Genomic DNA, 25,498 nt, shown 5'->3' with positions numbered 1-25,498 from the left:
AAATCATAGTTATTTATATGTGTACCATTAATATCTTTTATTTATGTATTAAACAAAACTGACTATGTCAAAGATTGTCCATTTTTTAGTAAACAATACTGTTGGCCATTAATTACATAAAAACATAATGCAAACTAATGTTTAAATTTCTAATGGCAATATATTTTTTAAAACTTTTCTGTAGTTTCTGGCATTTATAAATTAGAAACATATTGTATATAATCAGGAAAATAATATGAAAATATTATGCAAATTAAAGAAAATTTTAAAATCAATAAACAAAAACATTTATGCTGGAAAAGACTTTACACAGTTCAGATATTATGGGTTCAAAGATGGGACAAAAAAATATGAGCCAAATGTGATATCTATTTAATATAACCCTGCTATTTATAAAATTATGCTATTTGGATGAAAATATTTTGATAAATAGAATGCATTTTTGTAATCAAATATTTTTATACCAAGTGAAAATCAAATGCGTAAGTCAATAATTTCTTTGCATTATTTGGCTTTTTTTGGAGAAAAAGTCTTATATCATGAAAAATCTGTATTTGTACACATTAAAAGTCACTACATTAGAAATACTAGTCTAGGATGTACATAATTTTTCAAAAAACCATTTACTTTCGACCTGAATGTTTGACTGAATAAGAAAAATGACTTAATTACATTGTCATAAGGTGAACACAGACTATGTATACATGGGTACATGATCAAGTAATTCCTCAAAAGACATATGAGATTAAGGAAAAGACTCATTGCCCTCATGACATTATCAATTACTTGTTGTCAATTTGAGTGTACAGGAGAATTTTTTTTTTAATGGAGATATTATCCAGAATAAGAAAAAAGTATTTTCACAGACAAGGAGTAAGTCCAGTTCACAGACTACCGTTGGATTTACGTGATATCCAAAGTTGGTGCTCTCAAGTTCTGGAAGCAAAACGTAGATATTATGTTCAAAACACTTTTTTCACAATGAACTTAGTCTAGTAATTGCACACTTACCTCATGTATGTGCTTAGATTTCCCCTTTGGGGGAGGATGAACAACCTAGTCAAGTCTGCTCCATTTAAACTAAAAAAAAAATGGGTCCAGAGAGATTTAAAAAATTCGCCAAAAGTCATAGAATTAGTTAATAATAGAAAAGAGCCAGAGCCTGATCTCTTAAATTCCCAGAACTCTCTCTTCCCTACATTGCTGTCTGATGAAACTGATTCCCTCATTTGTGATCTCATTCCTGCTTCTCTTTAGCTGGAAGCTTTGATTAAGTCATTTCATTTCTCTCAGTTTATCTGAACAACAAGGCATGGACGATCTCTTAACGTTCCCCCAACTGGCCAGCTCCCACACACATGGTTTCATGGTGACCTGACTCACAAAGGTTGCTGCGGCTTCTTCTCCTTTTTTCCCCTGATTTAATCCCACATTCATTTCTTATGAGAAAGCCTCCATTAATGCCCCTGTAATTAACATCAAACCCAAATGAAATGAATGGGAGATTTTCTTATGCACAGAGTAAGGACCCTTAAATAAGAATGAATAATGATAATATTTCCCAGAAGACAACTATGGCAGCCCTCAAGTATGATTAACTAGACCACTCCTTGTCTCTCTTTCTCCACAGAAATAGAACAGTTCATTTGCATGTCATCTGATATAAAGACAGTCTAGCATATAATGGGTTATTACCATTGGGTACTTCATTAGTAAAGCTTTTCCTTATGATGTGTCAGGAAAGGAAAAGACAAAGCAAATTGAGATTCTTACATCTCTATTAATGACATACACATTTGAAGTTCAGACTTCATCAGCTTATCCATCAATCCCAAAGAACAAACTAAGTACTCAGGAAAGCTTTTCACAAGTTGACCCGTTTATAGGTAGTCCTATTTGACAGTAGGCTTTTGATAGAAGCTGCTTTTAAAAGAAAATCCTATATGAATATTAAACACAACATTTTCCTCCTCCTTTTAAGAATATTCAAAGCAGATCCAGCTAGAAAACAGAAATAAATCAGCCTTTCCATCAAGCTGCTCTTGAATCTGGACATGAGGGTCCTGGGGAATTATATGTTATAAATGAGGGGTTGGCCTACAAAATGCAATTAATTTAATTGCTTATAATCTCAAAGGATTTCAAAATAAGATATGTAAGATGTACACACAAAAGAAATTCTTCCAAGGATTATTCATACAGCATGATAATATAAAATTTAAGAAAAGTATCTCTACTTTATGGAATTCCTTGTGAATAAGAATTGTGATAAGGATTATTTTTCAACTGAACAGGACACCAGATACTAACGCTTGTTACTGGTTTCATTAGCCTAGAGATTAATTTTTCCTTAGAGAAAATACATATGGCAAAGCTCTCCCAAAATATGGAATTATTTATAACTTTTTAAGTTTCCTTCTGACCACATCTTATTGGCTGTGGTTTGTTTATAATTCCTTAAGATGCAAGAAAAGAACACACATCACAATCACTGTCCAGTTGAAGCAAAATATGCATTTTCCTTCCACTGTTCCTTTTCTTTCTGTTCAGGTCATGTATATCAAATTCATTCTCTACCATGACAGGTCTTGTGCTTGGTCAAAACTATGGGAACTACTGATGTCTTCACTGCCCCTAGATCAATAGTCTCAATTCCTTCACCTTTTCCTACCTATCATGGTCATAAATCCTTGATTTTTAATGCCATTCCAATTTTAATGGGGAATTTAAACTGAATTTGGAACTGAGCTAGCAGATTAGCATTCCTTGATTTGAATTTTCAAGGTGGTTGAGGTTAAGAGACAAATTGATAGTTATCTAATGGACGCTATGCATTAACTTATATATCAGACATTATTATTTAGCTATCATAAATAATTACTGCTCTCTTTCCTTAACTTCCTCTTCTCAGATAAAAAAAAGTCTATTGCCAAAGTCAAAAAATCATGAAGAAGCAAAAATCAAAGAGAGGAAGATAAATCATAGAACTGTATATAGAATGCTATAAAAGTTGAATTTATGAATTTCAAAGAGTGAATTCATGAACAAGTGAATTTTAAACAGATCATGAATATTTAAAGAAAATATGAATTCATCAATGTTTAAGGAAAACATTTGAATATTCACAAGTTATAAAATAAACTATTCAGTTCTTAATGCCATTTTATCATTGATGACTACATAGGATAGTTTGACGAGTAAGTTTTTGACAACTACTTTTTAAACTTCTTACATTGAAGCAATTATGGATTCACAGGGAGTAGCAAATAGAGTTCTGAGATGTCAGAACATTTTTCCTATGATTGCATCTTAGATAATTATAGTATAGCAAGACCAGGAATCTTACAATGGTACATGTGTACACTTCTATTTCATTGTGTCATGTGATCACCATCACAACTGACATACAGAACTATTTTCTCACCACAAAGATCTTTCTCTTGGTGTCCTTTGACAGTCACAACCAGTTCTCTCAACTCATCTCTAACACTTTACAACCACTAATCTCTTTTCCTTTACTATAACTTTGTCATTTAAAATATTATGTAAATGGAATCATTCCATAGTGATCTTTTTGATGCCATTTAAATTGCCTTTTTATATTCAGCATAATGCCCATGAGAGCCATCCTAGAAATTGCATATACCAATACTTCAATCCTTTTTATTGCTGAGTAGTATTCCATAATATGGGTATAGAACAGTTTGTTTATCTTTCACTGATTCAGGCAAATTTTAGTCTTTTCCAGTTTGTCTGCTATTACAGATAAAATTGGTAATAAATTATGCACAAGGATTTGTGTGTAGATAAGACCTACATTTTTTTTTCTGAGATAAGTTTTCAGGAGGAGAACAATATTATGGAAATATTGATTCATTAACTTTAGAAACTGTCAAACCAATTTACAATATGGCTATACATTTTATATTTTCACTAGCAATGGATGAGAAATCCAGTTTCCTGCAAACTTACCAATATTTGGTAAAGTCACACTTTTTTCTTCCTTTTGTAAAATTTCTGGTAGCAAAGATTAAACCCAGGACTCAAACTCTGAGCCACATCCCTGGCCCTTTTTTAAATTTTTATTTATTTATTCATTTTTTATTTTGAGACAAGGTCTCACTAAGTTGCTAAGGGCTTTCTAAGTTGCTGAAGCTGGCTTTGAACTTGCAATCCTCCTGCCTCCATCTCCTGAGTTGCTGGGATTACCTGTGTGCTCCAATTTTAGTTGTGTTAGGACTATATAGTTTCCTTTGGTATTCAAGTCTTGATTTGGATTTCCATAATGCCAGTAATTTTAATATCATTTAAGGTGCTTATTTCCCATCCATATATCATTTCTGGTGAAAAGTTTCATTATTCCTTGTGCTTATTTTCTAATTGGATTGTTTTACTTAATATTGAGTTTTAAGAGCTCTCTACATACTCTAGATAAGTCTTTTATCAGCTATGTGGTGGGCAAATATTTCTCCTCCACCAAAATCTCATTTTTTATCTTCTTAATGTGATCTTTCAGAAAATAAGTTTTCAAATTTTAATGAAGTCAAATTTATTAATGTTACCTTTTTGTTTTGTGCTTCTGATATCATACCTAAGAACACTTTACCAAATTCTAAACATCAAAGTTTCTCTCCTATGTTACCTTATAAAAATTTTATATTTTTACACTTTACATTTAAGTTCATGATCCATTTTGAATTATTCTTACATAATAGGTGAGGTCTATGTTGAAGTTCACTAACCTGTGGATATATAACTGCTTCAGCATCACTTGTTAAAGACAATCCTTTCTCTTTTGATTCATTTATTTAAATTTAAAAATTACATAACTAGAGTAATTTGAAAGCCAAATTGACCAATTGTAATGATACCCTTTATTGAACTTAGGAAGTATCAGTCAGAAAATGTTTATAAACACAGACAGCAATGAAATAACACACGAATGTGCTCTCAGAAAACACTATAAGGTATTTAGGGTATCATTGCTATTATCATCCTCCTTTTTTTTTATAAACTCAATCAAGTTATCTTTAGATATTAAATGATAGATGACTCATCTTATAAATTGGATTCTTAATCTCCAAGCTGCTTTGGCCTGCAAACATGTCAATAAGAACTGAAAGTGATGGATTTTCCTGATACTGATATTTGACAACTAGGAACTGTACAGAGAAAATCAAATTACTTGAATAAACTAATGAGCTCTCAAATGTCAATATATAACTAAATAAAAAAATAGAAAAGATTACTCTATCTGTTGTTGCTTTTTTTCCCCATTTAATATCCCATGAATCACAGAATTGTAGCGCCAAAACAATGCTTCATACTATATCTAGTCCAGTATCATCATTGTTTACATGCAATTGCATAATGATCTCTGGCTAAATACTGGAAACAAACACTAATGATTTCTTCTAAGTACCAAATGATCTTGTTTGTTTGCTTAAAGGAATCATTGAGGATGCTTAGCATACTGATTAAGACAACAGGCTTGAGAGCCAGGTCTATCTGAATTCCAACCCTTTCTAATTTCTGTGTAAAAATTGGCAAGTTATTTTTATGTCTCAGATATAATGTAGAGAAAATAATATTAACCAAATCTTAAAGATATTTTGAGAACTGAAAAAACAATGAGTGTGAAACCTATAGTCTGATACTCTCTAAAAAAATATACAAAATAGAACTGGGGAGGTGGCTCAGTGGCCGACTGCCCCTGAGTTCAATTCCTGGGACCCCACCACCACCACCACCACTTGCTGGAGTACAGCTGCAGCAAACTAACGGGGGTGGGGGGGGGGTGGGGGGGTGATGAACAACTTGTGTAAGTTGATACAGCAGGAGTGGAAGCCATTTATTGTAGGACCAGAGCGATATTTATACATTCCACACAGCCTGTCTTAATTAGCATAAACTAGATACAGCAGTCAACCAATAAGGAATCTCCACACTTAATGGCTCCCTTTTGTTACTTCACAAACCACTCCCTCTGGCATTTTGCCAGGCGCCATCCAGACTTGTTTACAGACTCTAACAACCACTAAAGATTATTGCTCACTGTCTACATAGGCAAATCATTTCACCTATTCCACTGCTCTGTCCAAGTCAGCCTCTTTCTCCTCTGTATTCACCCAGCATGGCAGCCCTTCATGGCCCAGGCTCACTGACTGTGACCACATTCGGTACACATTCGACACTCTTTGATGACATGAGTCACATCTTGTTTTTAGTTTAGGTAAAAATATCATAAAATAGACCTTCTAAACCATTTTAAAGTGTCAAGTTCAGTCTTGTTGAGTATACTCACCTTGCTGTGCAATAGTTCTCTACAACATCATCCTGAAAAGCTGAATCTGTATTCCCATTGATCAACTCTTGGTCTGTTTTAGTTATCTGTATTGCAGCATCTCTCTGAGTACACAACAGTGAGAAGATATTGTACAAAAATATAGCACACTAGCCAGGTATGTTGGTATATTCCTGTAAACCCAGCAGCTTGGGAGGCGGAGGCTGGAAGATCGTGATTTCAAAGCCAGCTTCAGCAAAAGCAAGGCACTAAGCAACTCAGTGACACCCTGTCTCTATAAATAAAATACAAAATAGGGCTGGGGATGTGGCTCCGCAGCTGAGTACCCCTGAGTTCAATTCATGATTCTCCCCCACCCCCCAAAAAATATAGCACACTAAATTCATATCTTCTCTTAAGCTACAAATTCATATTTTAAAATCCTGTCAATTCTTTGTTGAAATGCAATTTTCTTTTTTCCCAATATGGACTCAATTCATCAATTTAATTAGCCCTCATCCTGTCATACTTAACATATAGGAGCTCTTCCTCCCTATTTCAGTCAGTTTTTTGTTGCTTTGACCAAAAGACCTGACAAGAACAATTTTAAAAAGCTTACTTTGGCTTATGGTTTAAGAATTCAGTCCATGGTCAGTTGATTCCATTGCTCTAGGCCTGAGGTTAGGCAGAACATCATGGTGGGAGGTTGGGGTGAAGGAAAAAAGCTCAGGCCATGACACCCCTCCACACTCTTCATTGCTCCAAACTACCTCACGCTGTGTTCCACTGTCTCCTTTTATACCTCATTTCCAGGGAGGCAAACCCAAATCAAAAGGTGCTCCCTGAAGTCTTCCAGGATAAGTGCAAACGCTTTAATGTCTAGTCCCTACCAGTCTACCTCTTTATTTCCTTGTAATTTACTATATAACTTCTCCAATTAAACTACTACATCCTTTTTCCTCCAAACCTAATTAACTACAACCTCAGGTCTTTGCCTTTATACTTCTTTCTAGTTTTCTAATGCCACCCTTCACTCTAACTCATCTGAAAACATTTCAAGGTTACACCTTTCCACTTGTGTGGCCTGCCCTCTCTGAAGGCCTGCCCCTATGCAGAATGGAATGTTAACTATCACTCGATGAGGCTATCCCAGGTAATACAAGCACCACTGGAGGCATGGGCCACTTACAAACCTTTCCACTACTAAAAACTAAGACACACCATTGTTTCCTTGAAATTGACTCAAGGGAAAAACACTGAGTGTCCTCATTCAATACGAATAATCAGAGGAAGCCTAAAAGAGGAAAATATGGAACACAGATTTGTAGACATATAAAATGGCTTACGTCAAATATGCCCTATAGAAAGAGTTACATTTTGTTTTTATGTTATTATATTCTTTCTCTCTCTCCCATGATAAAGGTTTCTTTCAAAATCTTGGTCTACACTTAGACGTTTAGCTAACAACACACAGAAAAGTAATTATTGCCATCATAAGTACTAAGAAGTATTTGTATCTCTGAGAAATACCTGATTTCCAGAAATAAGTTCTTGTGTAAAGGACAGCTCCTTTTCCATGGGATGTTAATAAAAACCCAATTACACGTCCCTCTTTGTGATGTTACTCCATGTAGCAACCAATCAAAATGTTCTTGCTGACTGTAAGTCAGCCTAATATCTTTGCTTGCTAAATTTTCTTAAATGGAGTTAGTTGTCAATAGATCTTTATTTTATTTATTTAGATGTGGTGCCAAGAACCTCGTGCCTCACACATGCTAGGCAAGTGCTCTACCACTGAGCCACAACCCCAGCCCAGCTTGCTAAATTTTTGATGGCCAATTTTATGACAGGCTTAAAGTAACCAATGAATAAGAGACCAAGGGCTATTTTCAGTGCCATATAGTTTTCCAAAGGAGAAGGAGAAGAAAGCAAAACAGAAAAAATCCAAGTGAGACTTAACAGGTTGTAGGCTTGTTTATCTGTCACACTATTAAAACACCTGCCTCTCATTCTTGCTTGAATTTTCTCCAGGTGATAAAAATATATTATATCTCCTAGTTAAGGAATGGGTGGTTGGGAATGTCTTCATCTTTGAATATCTTAAAAAAAACAATTACAATATTGTATAGTGATGAGAACATGTCAAAATACTGTAATTGAACCTCATTCCTGACCAATTACATTAGAGACTTGTACAGATTCTACAGAGAAAAATGTGTCCAGAGTGGAACAAAACCCCCACTGTAGTAACTTCCATATTTTTAAGAGCTCATAATGCACACTTGACCCATGCATGAAGGAAGCACAACCTCCTTTAAGTAACTATAGAAACCTTGTGGCGGCGGCTGCAGGATGGAAGGATGTGTATTGTAATTAACAGAAAAATTCAATTTAAAAAATTGGAAAACTGTCATCTTTCTGAAACACACACCTTGCAAAAAAAAAAAAAAAAAAACTCATGAGTTGCTGCACAAATGTACACACCTCAAGTAAAGGGTCACCCTATATGCATTTTCAACAAAAATCAACTGTGTGTACATACCAGTATAAATTTAAAAGATCAAATATTTAATAGTAGGAGACCCTCCAAAACATTGTACCATTTTTTCCCCTTAACTTTAGTTACTATGAAGACCTAAACATGTTTTGTCTTTGTATCTTCTTTACATCACTATGTTATTCTGTCATTCTTGAATTTATGTTTGCAGAGTCCAGACTTGTACCTTTAATGGGAATAAACTTTTGAAAGCTACATGACATCAAGATTTCACTTCATTTATGTGCTTTCCCCACAATTAATTAATTCGGATTATTTATCAGTAAATGACAACTTGAGTATTACATTGAGACAGGGTTTAGACACAGTTAATTCAACCAGTTAAAAGGAATCTGATATGAAAATATGGTATTAAACTTATTTAAATAGATCATAAGTTCAAGTTTGTTCCTTATTTATAGCAACTTTTATTTCTTTATTTGTGAAAATCATAGGAAAGATCATATTTGAAAGCATTTAATGAAATATCAAAAAATTACAAGGCATGTTTACAAAACAGCCCAAGGAACACATTCCAATTCTTATGCAAAGTATTCTGAGCTATGAAAGTTTTCAGTCACTTATGTATCTCTCCCCATCTTCCATATCACCACTAAAAATTCTGAAATCTCTCTTGACATTTTAATACAAACGCAAGTAGTAAAATTATGAAAAAGTCAGTTGCTCCCAAATTGTTTTTGGTCAAAATCTGTAAATACCAATTCGAGTCCAGCTTTTGGCCATGTATGTAGGTAACAGGCTGTTTGCATACATGTATTTCAGGGAAGATATGGAGTAGTGGTAGCTGGTTCTATCTTCCCATTCCTGGACTTCCCTAATGAACATCTACTACAATCATGATTTCTTAGTCTATGCCACCCAAGTAAAGGGAAAAAAAGTTAAAATATCATGAAGTAGCCTGGTATGGAAAATATAGAGTCGGTTATTCTCAGGAAAGATAATTCAGCTCCTTAAAAGACAGAAAATTGCCCCCTTTCAATGAAATTAAGTAAAGATGTAAACAGGAAGATCATCCAACTTAGTTAAAATGTCTAGTAGAAGTTACTCAAGGATTTATTCTATCAATTTTTACCTACTTTAATTTAATGAGTAAGTCAAAGAAAAAAAATAGAAAATTTATGGACATTCAATGTTTCCACATAATTAAATATTTGATGATATTTTTAATTAATTGAATCCCAATTGATGGACATGACACAGGGAGGCCACCACAGAAGCCATTCAGTAACATTTACCAAACACTAGATATGTTCATGCCTGCTTGACACTAAGAGGAGAGTTAGACACAGAGAATATTCAAATAAAACCCTATCAACCAGGCACAATGGTACACACACATAATCCCTGCCACTTAGGAGGCTGACACAGGAGAATCATGTCCAAGGCCAGTCTGGGAAACTTAATGAGACCTGTCTTGAAATAAACAATCAAAATGGCTGGGGATGTAGCTCAGTGGTAAAGTGCTTCTGGGTTCAATCCCCATAATGCAGGAAAAATAAATAAATAAAAAGGAACAATAAAACCACATGTCCACATAAAAACTTGTTCAAAAATAATCATAGCTAGGGCTGGGGTTGTGGTTCAGCATTAGAGCGATTGACTTGCACGTGTGAGACATTGGGTTTGATCCTCAGCACCACATAAAAATAAATAAACAAAATAAAGGTATTGTGTCCACCTACAACTAAAAAAATAGTATTAAATTTTTTAAAAAAATAATCATAGCTATGGATACTGATCCATAATGGGGGACATGGAAAAAATGGAGGAACTTTGATTGGGCGAGGGGGACGGAGGAAAGGGGAGGGAATATGGGGGCAGGAAAGATGGTGGAATGAGATGGACATTATTACCCTAGGTACATCTATGACTGCACATATGGTGTGACGCTATATTGTGTACAACCAGAGAAATGAAAAGTTGTGCTGCAATTGTGTACAATGAATCAAAATGCATTCTGCTATCATATATACCAAATTAAAATTAATTAAAAATAATAATCAAAGCCACATAATTCATAATAGGCCAATACAGAAACAACCTAAATGTCTACCAACTGATGAACAGATAAGCAAATTGTGGTATATCAATACTGTGGAATACTATTCAGCCATAAAAAGAAATGAAGTACTGTTACATGCCACAACAGACATGATCCTTGAAAGCATTAATACCAAGGGAAAGAAGTCAGTCATAAAAGACATAGATTGAATGATTCCATATATTAAATTTGAAAGACAGCAAATGTATAGATACAGAAAATTGATTAGAGTTTGCTTAGTTTTAGGGCAGGAATAGTCAGAAAGAATGTGAATTGACTGAGCATAGGTACAGTGAGAGAAACTGAAACATTCTAAATTAGATTTCAGTGGTGGTTACAAGACTTTGTGAATATACTAAAGAATATTAAAGGTATATTTTAAATGGGCAAAAAATATGGAATGTAATTATATCACAATAATGTGATTTTTTTTTATTGGTCTCCATGGCTTAGCCTTTTTGTAATTTAAATTATCTTATATCTCAAATAAGAATAAAGTTGTTGTCTGAATAAAATTTATCTACAACCAAAATAAAATAAAAACATAAAAAATTGCATATTTATCAACTTGAAGACATCAAGGAATCTATTTACCTTATGTTCATTTTTAGTGTCACCTTTGCCCTCTCACGCTAAAGTCAGTCTACTTCTGTAACTTCTATTCCTTGTACAGATAAAACATCAATTTCATTTTGGATTTAAAGCAAACAGGGTCATTATGTTGGTAGAGTGTTCCATGGCTTTGCTATTCTAGCAATCTGTGACCTATAAATAATGCAAGACCTATTCCTTCTCTAAATGACTTTCTTGTAGCACGAGCCTTGATAACAAAAGAAAAATAGAAAGAAATGAAGAAAACAGAAAACAAAAGGAAGGAAAAAATAAAAGAAAGAAATTACCCTGCAGTCATGAAATTCAATTTATTTCTTATTGCCCTACTGAAGTAAGAATTATCCTTGTTCTGTCTTTTGTAGTCTACCAAAAGCTAACTTTGGAATAGTTTGTCATTTTATTTATCAAAGCAAAGCGGATGTGAATCACAATTAACCTGAAAAGTTCCTGTGTTCTGCTTTAGAAGTAAGAACAGGGGGAAAAAAAAAAAAAAAAAAAGATCGGTTTCTATGTGACCCTTAACCCTTGAACCACAACCTCCTGCCAGGAACACGTACAGTACCTCATTTAATCTCTCCTCTCTGCGCTGGCATAGTGCTGAGGAAAGGAAACGGAAAAAATAATCTGGGGACTTCATCAATTTTTCATGAATTTTCATTTAGGCCAGAACCCCTCTTCCCCTGGTCGATAGATCAAGCTGCTGTCATATATTTACCACCTGGGGCTACAGCTGCTATCTCTAGAGGCTGCCACTGACTCTGGCTGTATCCAGGGCAGCCACACTCCTTCCAGGGCCCCTTGTGCTCCTGCTCCACACACCAGAGCACTTGTTTGGAGCTGAAACCCTATCTGCCCCAGCCAGGCCCTGGCTTTCCTGGTGGTCCCATCAGAGCACTGCACATTAACTTCTTCAGTGCCAGGACTCTTGCTTGTGGCCCCTGAAAATCTTGTTTTCTAACTATTCAAATATTGCTTTTTGCCTAAAGATCTTTCTTGAGTTCAAGTGATTTGAAAACCACTTTCTGCATTGCATTTTATTTCCCTCAAACCAAGGGGGGAAAAAAGCAACAAAGAGGTAAGCAATTTAAATTTCCACTGCAATGATTAGTCTGAATATTATTTATCTTCATTGCATCGTTCCATTACATAAAACTAACTATACATCAAAGGAAAAAGGAAAAAATGTATAAATATGGTACAGGATAGAACAGGCTGATTTTCACATGACCAATTGAGACAATGACATTTCACATATCATCCTAGAGCAAAATTCAGTCTTTTTGTAATTAGAAAGGAAACTATGGACAAGCAAAGGGAGTCACATATTTTCCATAGTGTTTTTTCTTTATCAATAATCATTTCACAGTAAAAGCTTTGACATGTTTGGTCTGCTGGTAATAGGATACTTTTGCTCTCATGCTTACACCTAGAGCCCTGGTTCCTGTCTGAAGTACCCCAGGAAAGATTTTACAATATCTGCCAACATTTTAGGTTTCCCAACTGTTGTTGGGGAAGAATTTTACTGACATCTTATGGAGAAAGGCCAAAGATGCCTCTAAACTTTCTACAGTATAGAACACAAGCCCCCACAATACAAAATTATCCAACTTCTAAAGGCAATTGCAGATGTTGCGATACCCTGGTTTTCACACACCTCATTCCGAGTTGCAGACAGTCAGCAGAAATGAATATCTGGGAATCACACTCAATCTTCCCAAATTTGTCATAAAGTTATATGACATAAAATGTTAATTACTAAAAATGTTAATTCCTAAATGTGTTTCTAAGCATTTCCTCCTATCAGTCTTTACAGTTTTCAGTTTAAAATCTAAGATGAAGTCTTCTCTGAATTATTTAACAATTGCTTAACTCTTCTCAGACTTTACTCATCATCCCTTTAATATAATTGTCAATTAGCTTTTAAAGACTGTCCTTGTACAAAACAAAAAGGTCTGCATTTTATGAATCAGCTATGCCTACCTTCCCAATTTATTCTGCTCACCAACCTCACATCAAGCTCCCTGCGTTCTTTTATACTTTTCTTTTTATCCACCATGATGATCTTCCATTTCGGATTACATCCCAGACATTCACACCTGACCTTCAAATCAGAGCTCAACTAATATATCCTCTTAGAATCGTTCTTCTTCTTCTTTTTTTTTTTTATGTCTGAAGGTAATAGCCAGAATCCTCTCTTAAAATAATTTATCCAGAAGAATTAAATATTTTCCTCTCAGGGTTCCCATAGTATCTTTTATTTGTTTCCATAATGGGCTTTATGGTTCGTTCATTTAATTCATTGTAATGATATATCTACATTCATCTACTTCATATATATCTACTTCATCATTCCAACATAGTTGAGAATAGATTGGAATATCTCTTCTTCTTTATTATAATCTAACACCTCTTTTAGAGATTATCCACATTCCATTAACAGAGGAGGTCTTGAATGCACCATGACTGACTGAGAAGTTAGTTGAGTAGTACAAAATATAAAGGCAAACACTGATACAATTTTCAGCTAGTCCTCCATCATTTTATAATGACATAATCAGTTACCAATAGGTATCAAAAAATAACAACGCCTTGACCCAAATTTGCATATTAATGTTTTATGAGCTACATAAGAAGACTGATGAGCACATGGAAAACACTAAGCAACATATAAATGAATATTATTTGATCTTGTGTTACCTCAGATGGCATGAACTGACATGGCACTAGAAGAAAGAATATTATTCACTAACTGAATCCAATTTGGAAGCCTTCTTATTTACTTCTCTAGATCATAAGTAAATTCAAACATTTCTACAGCTAATTTATTTCAAAATAAAAAAAAAACAACGCTACTGTCAAGTTACATGAAAAAGCATCATGGTTTAAATTTTTTCCTTCTGAAAAAGTTTGATTCATTATTAATGATGCAATTAGGAAAGACAGTAATCCTTTCAGATGAAACAAAAATCAAACATGCATGTGTGTGGGTTGCACTTCTAACACAGCTAAGACTCAGGGAAAAAAGAAATCTATGAGCAACCAACAATAAGACAATTAGTTTAAATAAACCATAATATGGGAACGAAAATTAGTTGAGGATTTAAATCAGTTATTTGCTGCTGAGTACATAAAAGGAAAAATGTTTTAAAAACTTCTTATTTTCATTTATGTAAAACAGGTTAAACACCACTGACAATGGTTTTATATATATATATATATATCTCACAATCCCCTCAATTTAAAAATTAGAAGATTCAAGACCTTGTCTTAGATTTCCCATTATAGCTTATAGTTTGCATCTTGGTCATTAAATCATCATAGATTTCATTTTCTTTTCCTACAAAATGGGAGAATAATGCCTGTCATAATAATGCCTGTCAATAAAATGGTCAGCAGGGGAAAGATATCAATAGAATTTTACGTTGAAATACTTTAATATGTTTGAAATGTTCCAGGAATAAAAGATAAAAATGGAGCTGGGAGTGGTGGCACACACCTGGAATACAAGCTACTTGGGAGGCTGAGAAAGGAGGATCACAAGATTGAAGCCAACTTGGGTAACTTATTGAGATCTGATCTCAAAATACAATAAAAAGGGTTGGGGATGTAACTCGGTGGCAGAGCAATTCCAGGGTTTAATCCCCAAGATCATAAAAAAAATTACAAATGGAAAACTTAGGAATATTTGCATTCTTGAGGTTTTGTTTGTATATTTCACTAAAACTACATGTGTTCATATATCTTACTAAACCACGTGTTTATTTTTTGTGGTATCATTTTTTTGGAAAAAAAATATCTGATGTCCAATGCAACATGGCACTAGAAGTTAAGATTCCATTGTTTATATCTCAAGGTTTTTCACACAAAATAAAGCAGATCTTGGAATTTGTGTCATCTTTTCCAACTGGAGTGACACACTTTAAGCATCAGTGGGTTTTGTGGTAGAAACTGTAAATCAGAGGACAGGAGGCTTAAGAACAATAGCTTCCACCAGGACAACAAAATAAGAAATAGTAAGATTTTCTTTATCAAAGATGCTCTCATGTGTAAGGACAACTTATCTTTAAAAAAAATTGAATACTCTGATATACAACCTTTGTAATCCAGTGGGATACCATGGAGCATGCGATTGATCATCATTACTAACTTTAATTAAAGAAATTGGTCCAGGAGCTATTACTCAGCACTCCCAGCCTAGTTCTACTCCTTAATTCTCTTATCTTCTGAAGACATATTTAAAACCAGAAAGTTGAAGATTACAATATTTTTTAAGAAAAGTTATTGCCATCTTCTTCACAATTCATTCTATATAAAATTATTCCTAAGAACAGTTCAGAAGTTTTACATATATATAATATATATCTGTACACACATACATATGTGTATATATTAAACCTCTAAAAAGTTTATTAGTTTATATATCATATATGCATGTGTGTATAAAGATATATATACATGTGTACACACACATATATATTCACAAATAATATACACATACCAAAAATAGGTATGATATTGAATTTATACCTTGAATTAGATGTCATGTCACACTGCAACTTTAATTTTAACATAGCCAACTTTAATACTTGGTTATATCTCCCATTAAAAATGCCAATTTTAAATATGGGCAGCATCATGAATCACCACCTTTAACACGAGAACAAACTCCACATTGATTTAATATCAACAAATGTGTCACAATATCTTTTACATTATTTTAATCAGATTTCTTTGGAGAAGCCAAAATGAAATTACGTAATACACTGATTCTTAGACAGTATTAAGCATCTATGAGAAACAATTAAAATTTTCTAAGAATAACGTCAATGTGCATATGAGGTTCATTATGTTCACTTACATGCCACTTCCAGAGATGCATTTCGACTTACTGCTTCGCCAAGATAGTTCCTTGCAACACAGACGTAGCTCCCTTCATCAGGTTTACTTCTGCGCCCATGCACGATGCGCAAGAAGAATAAGGATCCGCTGGGCAGAAGCATCCTGTGTGACCGGGGATCATCCTTGTCAGTCTCCACCCGCTCACCATCCTTGTACCATTCAATGGTGGGCGTTGGTCGGCCCTCCGCCTTACAGTTCAGAGTGGTGGGCTCTCCCTTAGAGACAATGACATCCGAAGGGTGCTCCACAATCCGTGGGGGAAAATCTTCCTGGCGGAGTCGAGATCCTACAAACATGACAGAACAAGATGAGCTTTAACATTTCCATGGTGATGATGTTGAATTTTTCCATTATTTAATTGAATAACTGAACACAGTTGCTTTATTTATGAATCCCACATTTGATTTTTAGGCAGCTCATAAGTCATACCAACTCTTTTGTAGAATGAAACAACATAGCAATAACTTAATATTTATTCTAGTAAGTTACATTTCCATGAATTTTTTTTAGTTTTTTTAAAATTTATTTTGTGCCACGTTTTATTAAGAGGGAACCTGTATCAGTATTTTAAAGTGTAAACAACAAAGAACTGAAATGTCAAAGGAATCACATTAGCGATCACATATAGACAATAACTCTTACACTGTCTTATTGCCTTCATACAACAAATGCATAATATTTAAGCAAAATTGAATCCTTACTAGCAAACATTTTTTGCATATACTGCCTTCTCTTTATCTTTCTCTGCCTTTATCTTCTGTTTGACTTTTAGCATTTCTGCCTGGATGGCTTTATCTTCTGGTACAGTGCTTTGGTATTTGATGAGTCCATTTCAAGAGCCTCTAAACAACTGTCAATTGCTCCCTACCAATCTGACCTCTTCAGTTTACAAGCACCAATATTCAGCACACAGTTTAAGGCAATAGATTGCAGCCTGGATCCGTCTGCTTTCTCAGTAACAGCCTTTGAACTATCCACATATCTTAAAACCTTTGCATATTTTTTAATAGCCATGAATCTTGACAGCAAAAATATTTTCTTTTGGGACCAACATGTTGAAATTGGGGAAAAAAAAATTTTCTGTCTGAAGTACTTACTAAGAAAGATAAGTGGGAAGTGCTTAGAAGACAAGAGTTACCACTTACTGGGCTGGCACTGTGTTATCACACTTCAACACAAAAGAGGCCAATGAATTATGAACAATATAGCTCATATAATACTTGAGGAAGTAGTTTTGGGGTGGTATCAGTTGCCCAGAAATGTAGATGAAATGAACAGAACAGGCAACACATGAACCCAGGTTTGTCTGTCTGAGGAATTTAAGTATTAAGTCACCAAGTTAAAGTGAAATGTATTCTAGGGTGGTTCAAGAAAGCATTATAGGATAAAAACAAAGCTTTAACCCTAACTACAGCATAATAAGAGTTCCTCTTCCCAAAAAGGTGGCAGAAAGAAAATATGTCACCTTAGTGAAGAAGACACACAGACTGAAGCAACACCATGAACAAAGGGTAGAGCAATGAGATTATGCACGTACTGCATTTTATAACCAGGGAGCAACTTGATGCAGCTGGTGAAGATACAACTGGTCTTGAGTATGATACAAAAGGGCGTGAATATCATATTAAAGAGTGTACGTTTTATCCTATGTGGCTAACAGGCTGTGAAGGGGCAGTGACTGGAATTTCTATATTAGAAAGATACTTTTATTTGCAGTATAAAAGATGGATAGCAATAGAGGTAAAAGATGAAAGAATTAGTCAAATAAAACAATAAAAAGAACCTAACCTCAAGAAATGATGCTGCATTTAGAAAAAGGGAAGCAGTTATAAAGCATATTATACTATAGACACCTGACAGAATTTTGTATGTTGCCATATAATAAGAAAAATTGATGAGTATTGCTGTGGTCTGAATATGCTGTGACTCCAAGGTCCTTCTTTTGGAAAATTGGTTCACAGTATGGCATTGTTGAGAAAGGGTAGATCTTTAAGAAGTGGGGCATAGTGGCAGGTAGGTAGGTCATTGTGAGTAACATCCTTGGAAGGAGTTACTGCTGGATTTGTAGAGCTATCTAGTTCTTCTTGCAAGAGTGAGCTGTTTTTAAAAGAGTAAGCCTGCCTCTGAAAGTCTCTGGCTTTGTCTTTCCATTTCATCTGTCTCTTACAAGTGCACTCACAGTGCTGACATCCACCAGGTTGTGTCGCAGCCAGAGGCTCCCATTAGAGCCAGTGGATGCAGGCACCAGGCTCCTGGACTTCCAGGACTGTGAGCTGTGTAAATCTCTTGACTCTGTAAAGTACATAGCCACCAGTACTTAGGTACCCTGACCTCCTTCTGATATCAACGAAAGTTGAGCCACAAAGGGCTCAGTGAAATAAAAACAAAAGCACATGGTGGTACTTTAAGGTCAAGTTTTTGTACAGTGTGATGTTTTGGATACTTCAAATTTCTAAGGTATTAGTAACCATTATTTGTGGTAATGTTCTATAGCTTCTGCAAATAAATTAAACTGAGATGCTAAAAGGAATACCATGTGTGGGCACATAATGATGACTTAAATAAGAGTTTCTTAATAGTTTGTTCTTATAATTTTCCACACATTCACCTACTACGAATACATTTTTGATCAAAAAACAGAAGTAATGTTTACTCCTCAAAGTAATTTTAGTTCACTTTTAATACTAACTGGAAATGCATATTTTAAGTTAACAAAGGGAATTTAATTTGGTCATGAATAACAAACTTGCTCTTGTTTGATGAGAATTAACTTTTAAAGTTTGTTGACTATCACTTTTTATCTTATATAGAAAAAAATACATTATAAGTGTTAGTATGTAAAGCAAGAGAGTAATTTGCAGTTGACAGATAAGAATTTAAACATAAAAATGAAGGAAAGCAAATGAATAAATAAATGCAATATAAATCTCAATAATAAAGGTTATGTATCCATAAATACCAGGTTCATAAATCCAACAAGACTTTGACATAAGACATAAAGTAACAATTATTTTTTAATTATCAAAAAATCCCAAAGAATTTAAATCATATTTTGCAAACCAATAACATATTCTCAAATGGAAAGGTCTGGACATATAAGTATAGTATCTGATTCTAAAATGTATGAATAGTTGCATGTCACTTTTTATTTAACAAGCAATATGGTGGGCTACAGTCACCTTGTTTAGTATCTTCTTGTTCTTCTCTAATTTCCCATATGCAACAATCTATATTTTTCCTACTGTAAGATAATGTTGTATTGCCAAAAGTAAGCAACTTGATTTTCCACACTATTGGGTGGCTGTTTATTGTATCAATAATTCCGTACTCTACAAGACAGTCAGACTGGATAAGGCCTAAATAGGACATGAAATACACAAATTGTATTAAATAAAATGTAAAGCCAGGCGCCGTGGCATACGCTTGTAATCCCAGCGGCCTGGAAGATTGAGACATGAGAATTCCAAGTTCAAAGCTAGCCTCTGCAAAATGGGAGATGCCAAGCAACTCAGTGAGACCCTGTCTCCAAATAAAATTAAAAAATAGGGCTGAAGATGTGGCTCACTGGTCAAGTGCCCCTGAGTACCAAAAAAAAAAAAAAAAAAAAAAAAGGAAAAATAACAAGGGAAAAATATCAAAAATCTTTAGTAATGGATTTACAATCCCACATATTTAATGAACACACAGAAGAGTTTACTCATCTATCATTAGCCCATAGGTACACTATGTTACATACAGATTGTTAGTGTTGTCACATCAGGATATTCCTGTAGTAAGTTTATTCCCATTACAAACACTTAAAAAGGCCACCTACCACCTATATGTAAGAAATCCAGCAATTGGAAGAAATTACAGAAGCAAATTTTCATGTCCTTGGGTTAGCTGAAGCTTTCTTGGATTAAAAAAAGAATAAGCAACAGAAATAAAACTAGACAAAATAGACTTCATAAAATTTAAAAATGTGCTTAAAAGAGCAAATCAAAAAATGAAAGCTGAAAACTCAGAATCAGAAAAAAAATGAAAACAAATCATACATCTGGTAAGAAACATACCTCAAATATATAAATAATAATTCAAAAATATAAATAACCAAATTTCAAAATGTACAAGTGATTTTAAATTTAAAAAGAAGTTAGAAAAATAGCCAGTAAGCACACAAAAAGATGCAGGTCATCATTAATGATTAGGAAAATGCAAATCAAAATCACAATGAGATATATTTCATACCCATTAGGTGGCTATATTATTTTAAATAAAATTAAAATAAAAAAGTGTTGTCCGAAATGAAGAAAAACTTGAGAGCTTTATATATTACTGATGAGAATGTGAAATAGTAAGACAATCTGGGAAGTTTTGACACCAAACTTGTAGTGACCATGTGACCTAGTAATTCCACTCTAAGCTATATATTCAGGAGGAATGAAACCACATCTCTAACAAAAAAAAAAATTGTAGATGAATGTTCAAAGCAGCATTATTTATAATAGTCAAAAAAGAGGAAAAATTAAATGTTCATCAATGAACAGATGATGATGAATAAATAAATACAACGTGTTATAGCCATATAATAGAATATTATGCCTCAATAAATATGAATAAGAACTGCCATTATGCTACAACATGGATTAACCTTGAAAATGTAAGTGAACGAAGCTAATCACAAAAAGTATATATAGTCCATTTTCCATTTTCATCTATACAAAACGTCCAGAATAGGAAAATCCATAGAAATAGGAAACTGATTAGTAGAGACTTAGAGCAGGGGGATGAGAGTAGCATCAGGGAAAATGAGGAGTTACTGCTGGGGGAATGGAGTTTTTTTTGGAGGGTGATCAAAATATACTAAGTTGAGCATGGTGACGATTACACAACTCTATAACAAAACTTGTATTGTACATGTTTGTAGTGGGTGTTTTGAACATATGAATTATTTATCAATAAAGCAGTTTAAAAACAGTAATGTAGCTGGGCATGGTGGTGCATGCTTATAATCCCAGCAGTTCAGGAGGCTGAGGCTGGAAGATCTTGAATTCAAAGCCAGTCTTAGCAAAAGCCAGGTGCTAAGTAACTCAGTGAGGCCATTTCTCTAAATAAAATACAAAATAGAACTGGGGATGTGGCTCAGTGGTTGAGTGTCCCTGAGTTTAATCCCCAGTACCAAAATAAATAAATAAATAAATAAAACAAAAAATAAAATAAAATAAAACAGTAATGTGTAAAAGGGTACTGTGAACAAATTTAATAAAATGTGTAACAATTTGTGTGCTCTCCTACCAATACTTGGGTCTTGAAATGACTCGCATCCAGATAGAAAGAGACAGAAAGAGATGAACAATAAAACTATAAATTTTAAGATATTATTTCAAGTATGGGGATCAATTTTGAGCTCTTTCAATTTAGAAATTATACAATTACAGCAGTGGTCTCTAAAAGCCCATGAGAAGCCTCATGTAGATTCATGAATTCTTTGTTATTTTGCAGAAAGATGGGTGTGCATGTGGGGATATTGGGGATGGTGGTAGTCAGCATATCTTGCACTAAATTTTAAAAGAGGCCTGAGTCTCTACACCTTCGAAATTAGGAAGGACTATCAAAAAAATTCAATTATCTGGTTTAAAAAAAAAAAAAAAAACCAAAGCTGAGTTGTCAATAGAACTCTTTGGGGATTCCAAACCAAACATTATAGGGGGAGTTGTTCATCACATGAAGTGCAACAAAGAGTTTAAACTCAAGAGTCTTGTTATTCAATTGTGGTCCCCAGCTAGCAACACAGGTACCACACAAAGACACATTAGAAATACAGAACCCTAAGCAATCTGCGTCGGCATTTTAACAAAATCCCTCTCAAAGGATGTGGATGCAGATCAAAGTTTGAGAAGCAATGGTTTAATCATTTATTATATGTTCTAAGAATGGTTTTACATTTTTAAAAACATTTTTATAAGATAATGAGGGAGGGGAGCGTAAGAGGGAGGAGAACAAAGAAGATGAAGAAGGTGTATAAAAAAGGGGAGAAGAAGGAGGTCTAAGAGAGGAAAGAAAGGCTCTTGCTATGGAGCTAGAAATGTTTACTACCTGGTCATTTACAGAAAAAGTTTTCTGACCCTGCTCTACCTACTTATAACTTTCCATTAATAAATTCATTTTTAATTTATGCTTGTCTGATATAGAACCACCTCTTTTCCAGATTTCAAATGAGAAAATTACTTTGATATAATGTTAATATTATGGACACAATGAGAAATATTCAAGAACCCTATAATAAACATGGCAATGTATCAGAAGAACTGTCTATGGTTCTACCTTTGTATGCAGCTGATATCAACTCAGGTATCCTCTATTTCTCAATTATTAATTGGGCAATCTGTCAAGGTTGAATTAAAATATTTTGGTCAACTCTCCCTGGTTATTATTATAAAAGAAACATAATGGAAAGTAATTAGAAGATCCTACAAATGACAAGTAAATTTTTATTTTTCTTACAAAAACTCACTGTGATATAGTCATATGACATTCATAATCAAAAAGCCTGAAGAGGCAGAATAGGAACATAAGATCTTTCATCCAGAATATGCCAGGCTTTTCAAATAAATGGCTGAAGGAGAAAGGAAAGAACACATACCTGATCTAGGCTAATTCCAAAACCCTCTTTTAAAGTTGATTTCAATGAAATGAATCACCAGAATGCCTAGTTATAATTGAACCAGCAAGTATCATTTATGTTTTTCAAAGTGCAATTCTTTGACTACTTGCATCAGATCATCTAGGTATTTCTTTTTTAATACACAAGCAGACTCAGAGTAGGCCATTCACTTGACTTGGCTAGATGCAAACATTCCACAGCCACATCATTCAGCCCCGACAGATGCAGATGCATCTTTGAATAATGCTCAAATCTTTGAATAGTACTCAAATTTACATAATGGATTAATTCTGCTTTTCAGAGACTCTCAAACAATGATTTTGTAATGGTTTTGGAAAAATATTTAAATTCTTTAAACTTAAGTGGTTTAAGCTCTTCAACTTTCTCTAAGGTGAAGTATAAAAATCAAAATTCATGAATACAGTTTAATTTGATTTTGTGAAGTCAATAACCACTCCTTTGTAGGGAGGGAGTACTGCAGAACTTTGTTTTCAGGAAGTAATTTCAATTACATAACAGAACAAAGAAGATAAACTACCTAGAAGAACACTTGTTTGTTTCACCTCATGTGTTTCAAAGTAAATTATTCCACATTATTACAGTATACAGTATTCCTGAAACTTGGCTTTATCAACTTTTGTACCTCTACAAGCCAAGAAATGCATCTCAAACTTTTCTGAATTTTTCTGAGAGCAGATGAAATTCTTGATAAATTGGGGAAAGTGTGAAATACACCTTATCATGTCTACCTGCATCCTGTCATGAAGTCCGTTTTTTTCTCTTCTTTAAGAGCATATGTGATAGTGTCTCAATTCATAACTATATTTGTTTTAACAAACTACTTTCCAAATAGATTTTCCTAGTAATATTAACCCAGAAAGAATCTGAATATTTACTACAATTCTAAAATGGCCAAAGATCTATCCCAGTGTGATAACTACACTAACACTGCATAAAAACCTGCAGAAGAAGGAACCAGTGTGTCAGAAATAAAGGATATAAGTTATTAACCAGCTGATATTATTATAATCATCTACCTTACTTCAACCATATGTAAATCAAAGTCATTTCTCCAATTGGTTTAGAGAGTAAAATAAATCAGATAGATTGAACGATCATCAGAGCGTGTCATGAGCATTCAGTGTATCTTCCTCTTCCTCCTTTAAATCATTACATATATTATTTGTGAAATTTTACACATAGAACAGTAATCACATTGGCAAGGTTCTCTTCCCTAAAGGGTGAATCTAGTATTAATATTGTACTCCTTGATATATTTAGCAAGACCCGGCTATTATCTTTAGACTCAATTTCAAAAGAATTCAAGTTTTGTTACTGCTTTCTCCTCTATCAAAATAAGTCGTATTCAAATTTTCTCTTCACTGAGAGAAATATGTCTCAGTGCCACCATGAATGCTGTTCTCATTAATAAGCTAAAATATTTTGTAAGAAAATGTAATTAACAAATTCCTCTATCATTCCATCAAAACAATCCTCAGAACTTTCACATCACTGAATTTTTTCTAAATCCCAGTGTACTTCCCTTTTGCAAGAGGGAGAGAAAGAATTGGACTTCCAGATATTTTTTTTTTTTTCCTGATGAAGTCCTACAATGTCATAGGATGGTAAGTAAATATTTGGAAAGCACAAAGACTCTTGCATATTTGCATACTGAAACTCAACAAAGTTCCTATTTTTAATTCTAAAACTAAAGGGTTTTATGTGTTAAAGGAATTTAAAAATGTTTTCTTGTCAAATTCAACAGGCAGATTTGTTTGTTTGTTTATTTGTTTGTACAGGGGATTAAACCCAAGGGTGCTGTACCTCTGAGATACATTGATTTCTTGTCCTTTGTTTTTAAATTTTGAGACAGGGTCTCCCTAAGTTACTGAGGCTGGCCTTGAACTTGTACTCCTCCTGTCTTAGCCTCTAGAGTCCCTGGGATTCAGGCATGTGTCATTACACCCAGCCAAAATGTAGCTTCAATTCTGAGAGTTCCCAGATGTACAATGTGGCTCTCCAAAATATGATGCAATGAAATGATTCCAAACTGATTAAATTGTTCAATAATGTTTCATTTCCTAAAAGCAAGTCCCCACTATTTCAAGGTCTCTATTACCTTTGTATGAAAGAAGGCAGAAGATTAAGATACTAGAACAACTTTTATCTCAAACTCCGGTTATACACAGAGAGTAATTAGAGCCCCAATGAACTTTACTTTTTTCCTTAACTTTGACTCCATTCTCTGTTTACTGAATGACTTTTCATCATTCATACCCTCTTCCTCCTATCTACATTTTGGAATTCTAAAATAGAAATTCCCAAGGACTAAGTTTTAGTTGTCCTGTGTTTTGACTTTATTTTCTGCATTTTTGTATAATTAGTTTTATGGCCTTAAGTAATTACTTAACCTGTTTTTAATGGCACTATTTTTTTAATCCCCAAACGGAGATAATTAGAAGA

General features: G+C 34.0%; 1 protein-coding gene across 1 annotated transcript in view; it reads right to left on the bottom strand.

The window, feature by feature from the left end:
- Nucleotides 1-25,498, bottom strand: part of Robo2 (roundabout guidance receptor 2) — a 540,305-nt gene that overhangs the window by 484,408 nt on the left and 30,399 nt on the right. The window contains exon 2 of the mRNA XM_077110331.1: nt 16,352-16,678. Coding sequence (XP_076966446.1) covers nt 16,352-16,678 — 327 coding nt within the window. The remainder of the gene's footprint in view (nt 1-16,351; nt 16,679-25,498) is intronic.

This window comes from Callospermophilus lateralis, chromosome 10 (assembly GCF_048772815.1).
Source record: "Callospermophilus lateralis isolate mCalLat2 chromosome 10, mCalLat2.hap1, whole genome shotgun sequence".
In the NCBI taxonomy this organism is placed as follows: Eukaryota; Metazoa; Chordata; class Mammalia; order Rodentia; family Sciuridae; genus Callospermophilus; species Callospermophilus lateralis.
The sequence above is the reverse complement of the archived record's forward strand: the minus strand, read 5'-3'. Positions and strand labels throughout refer to the sequence as shown.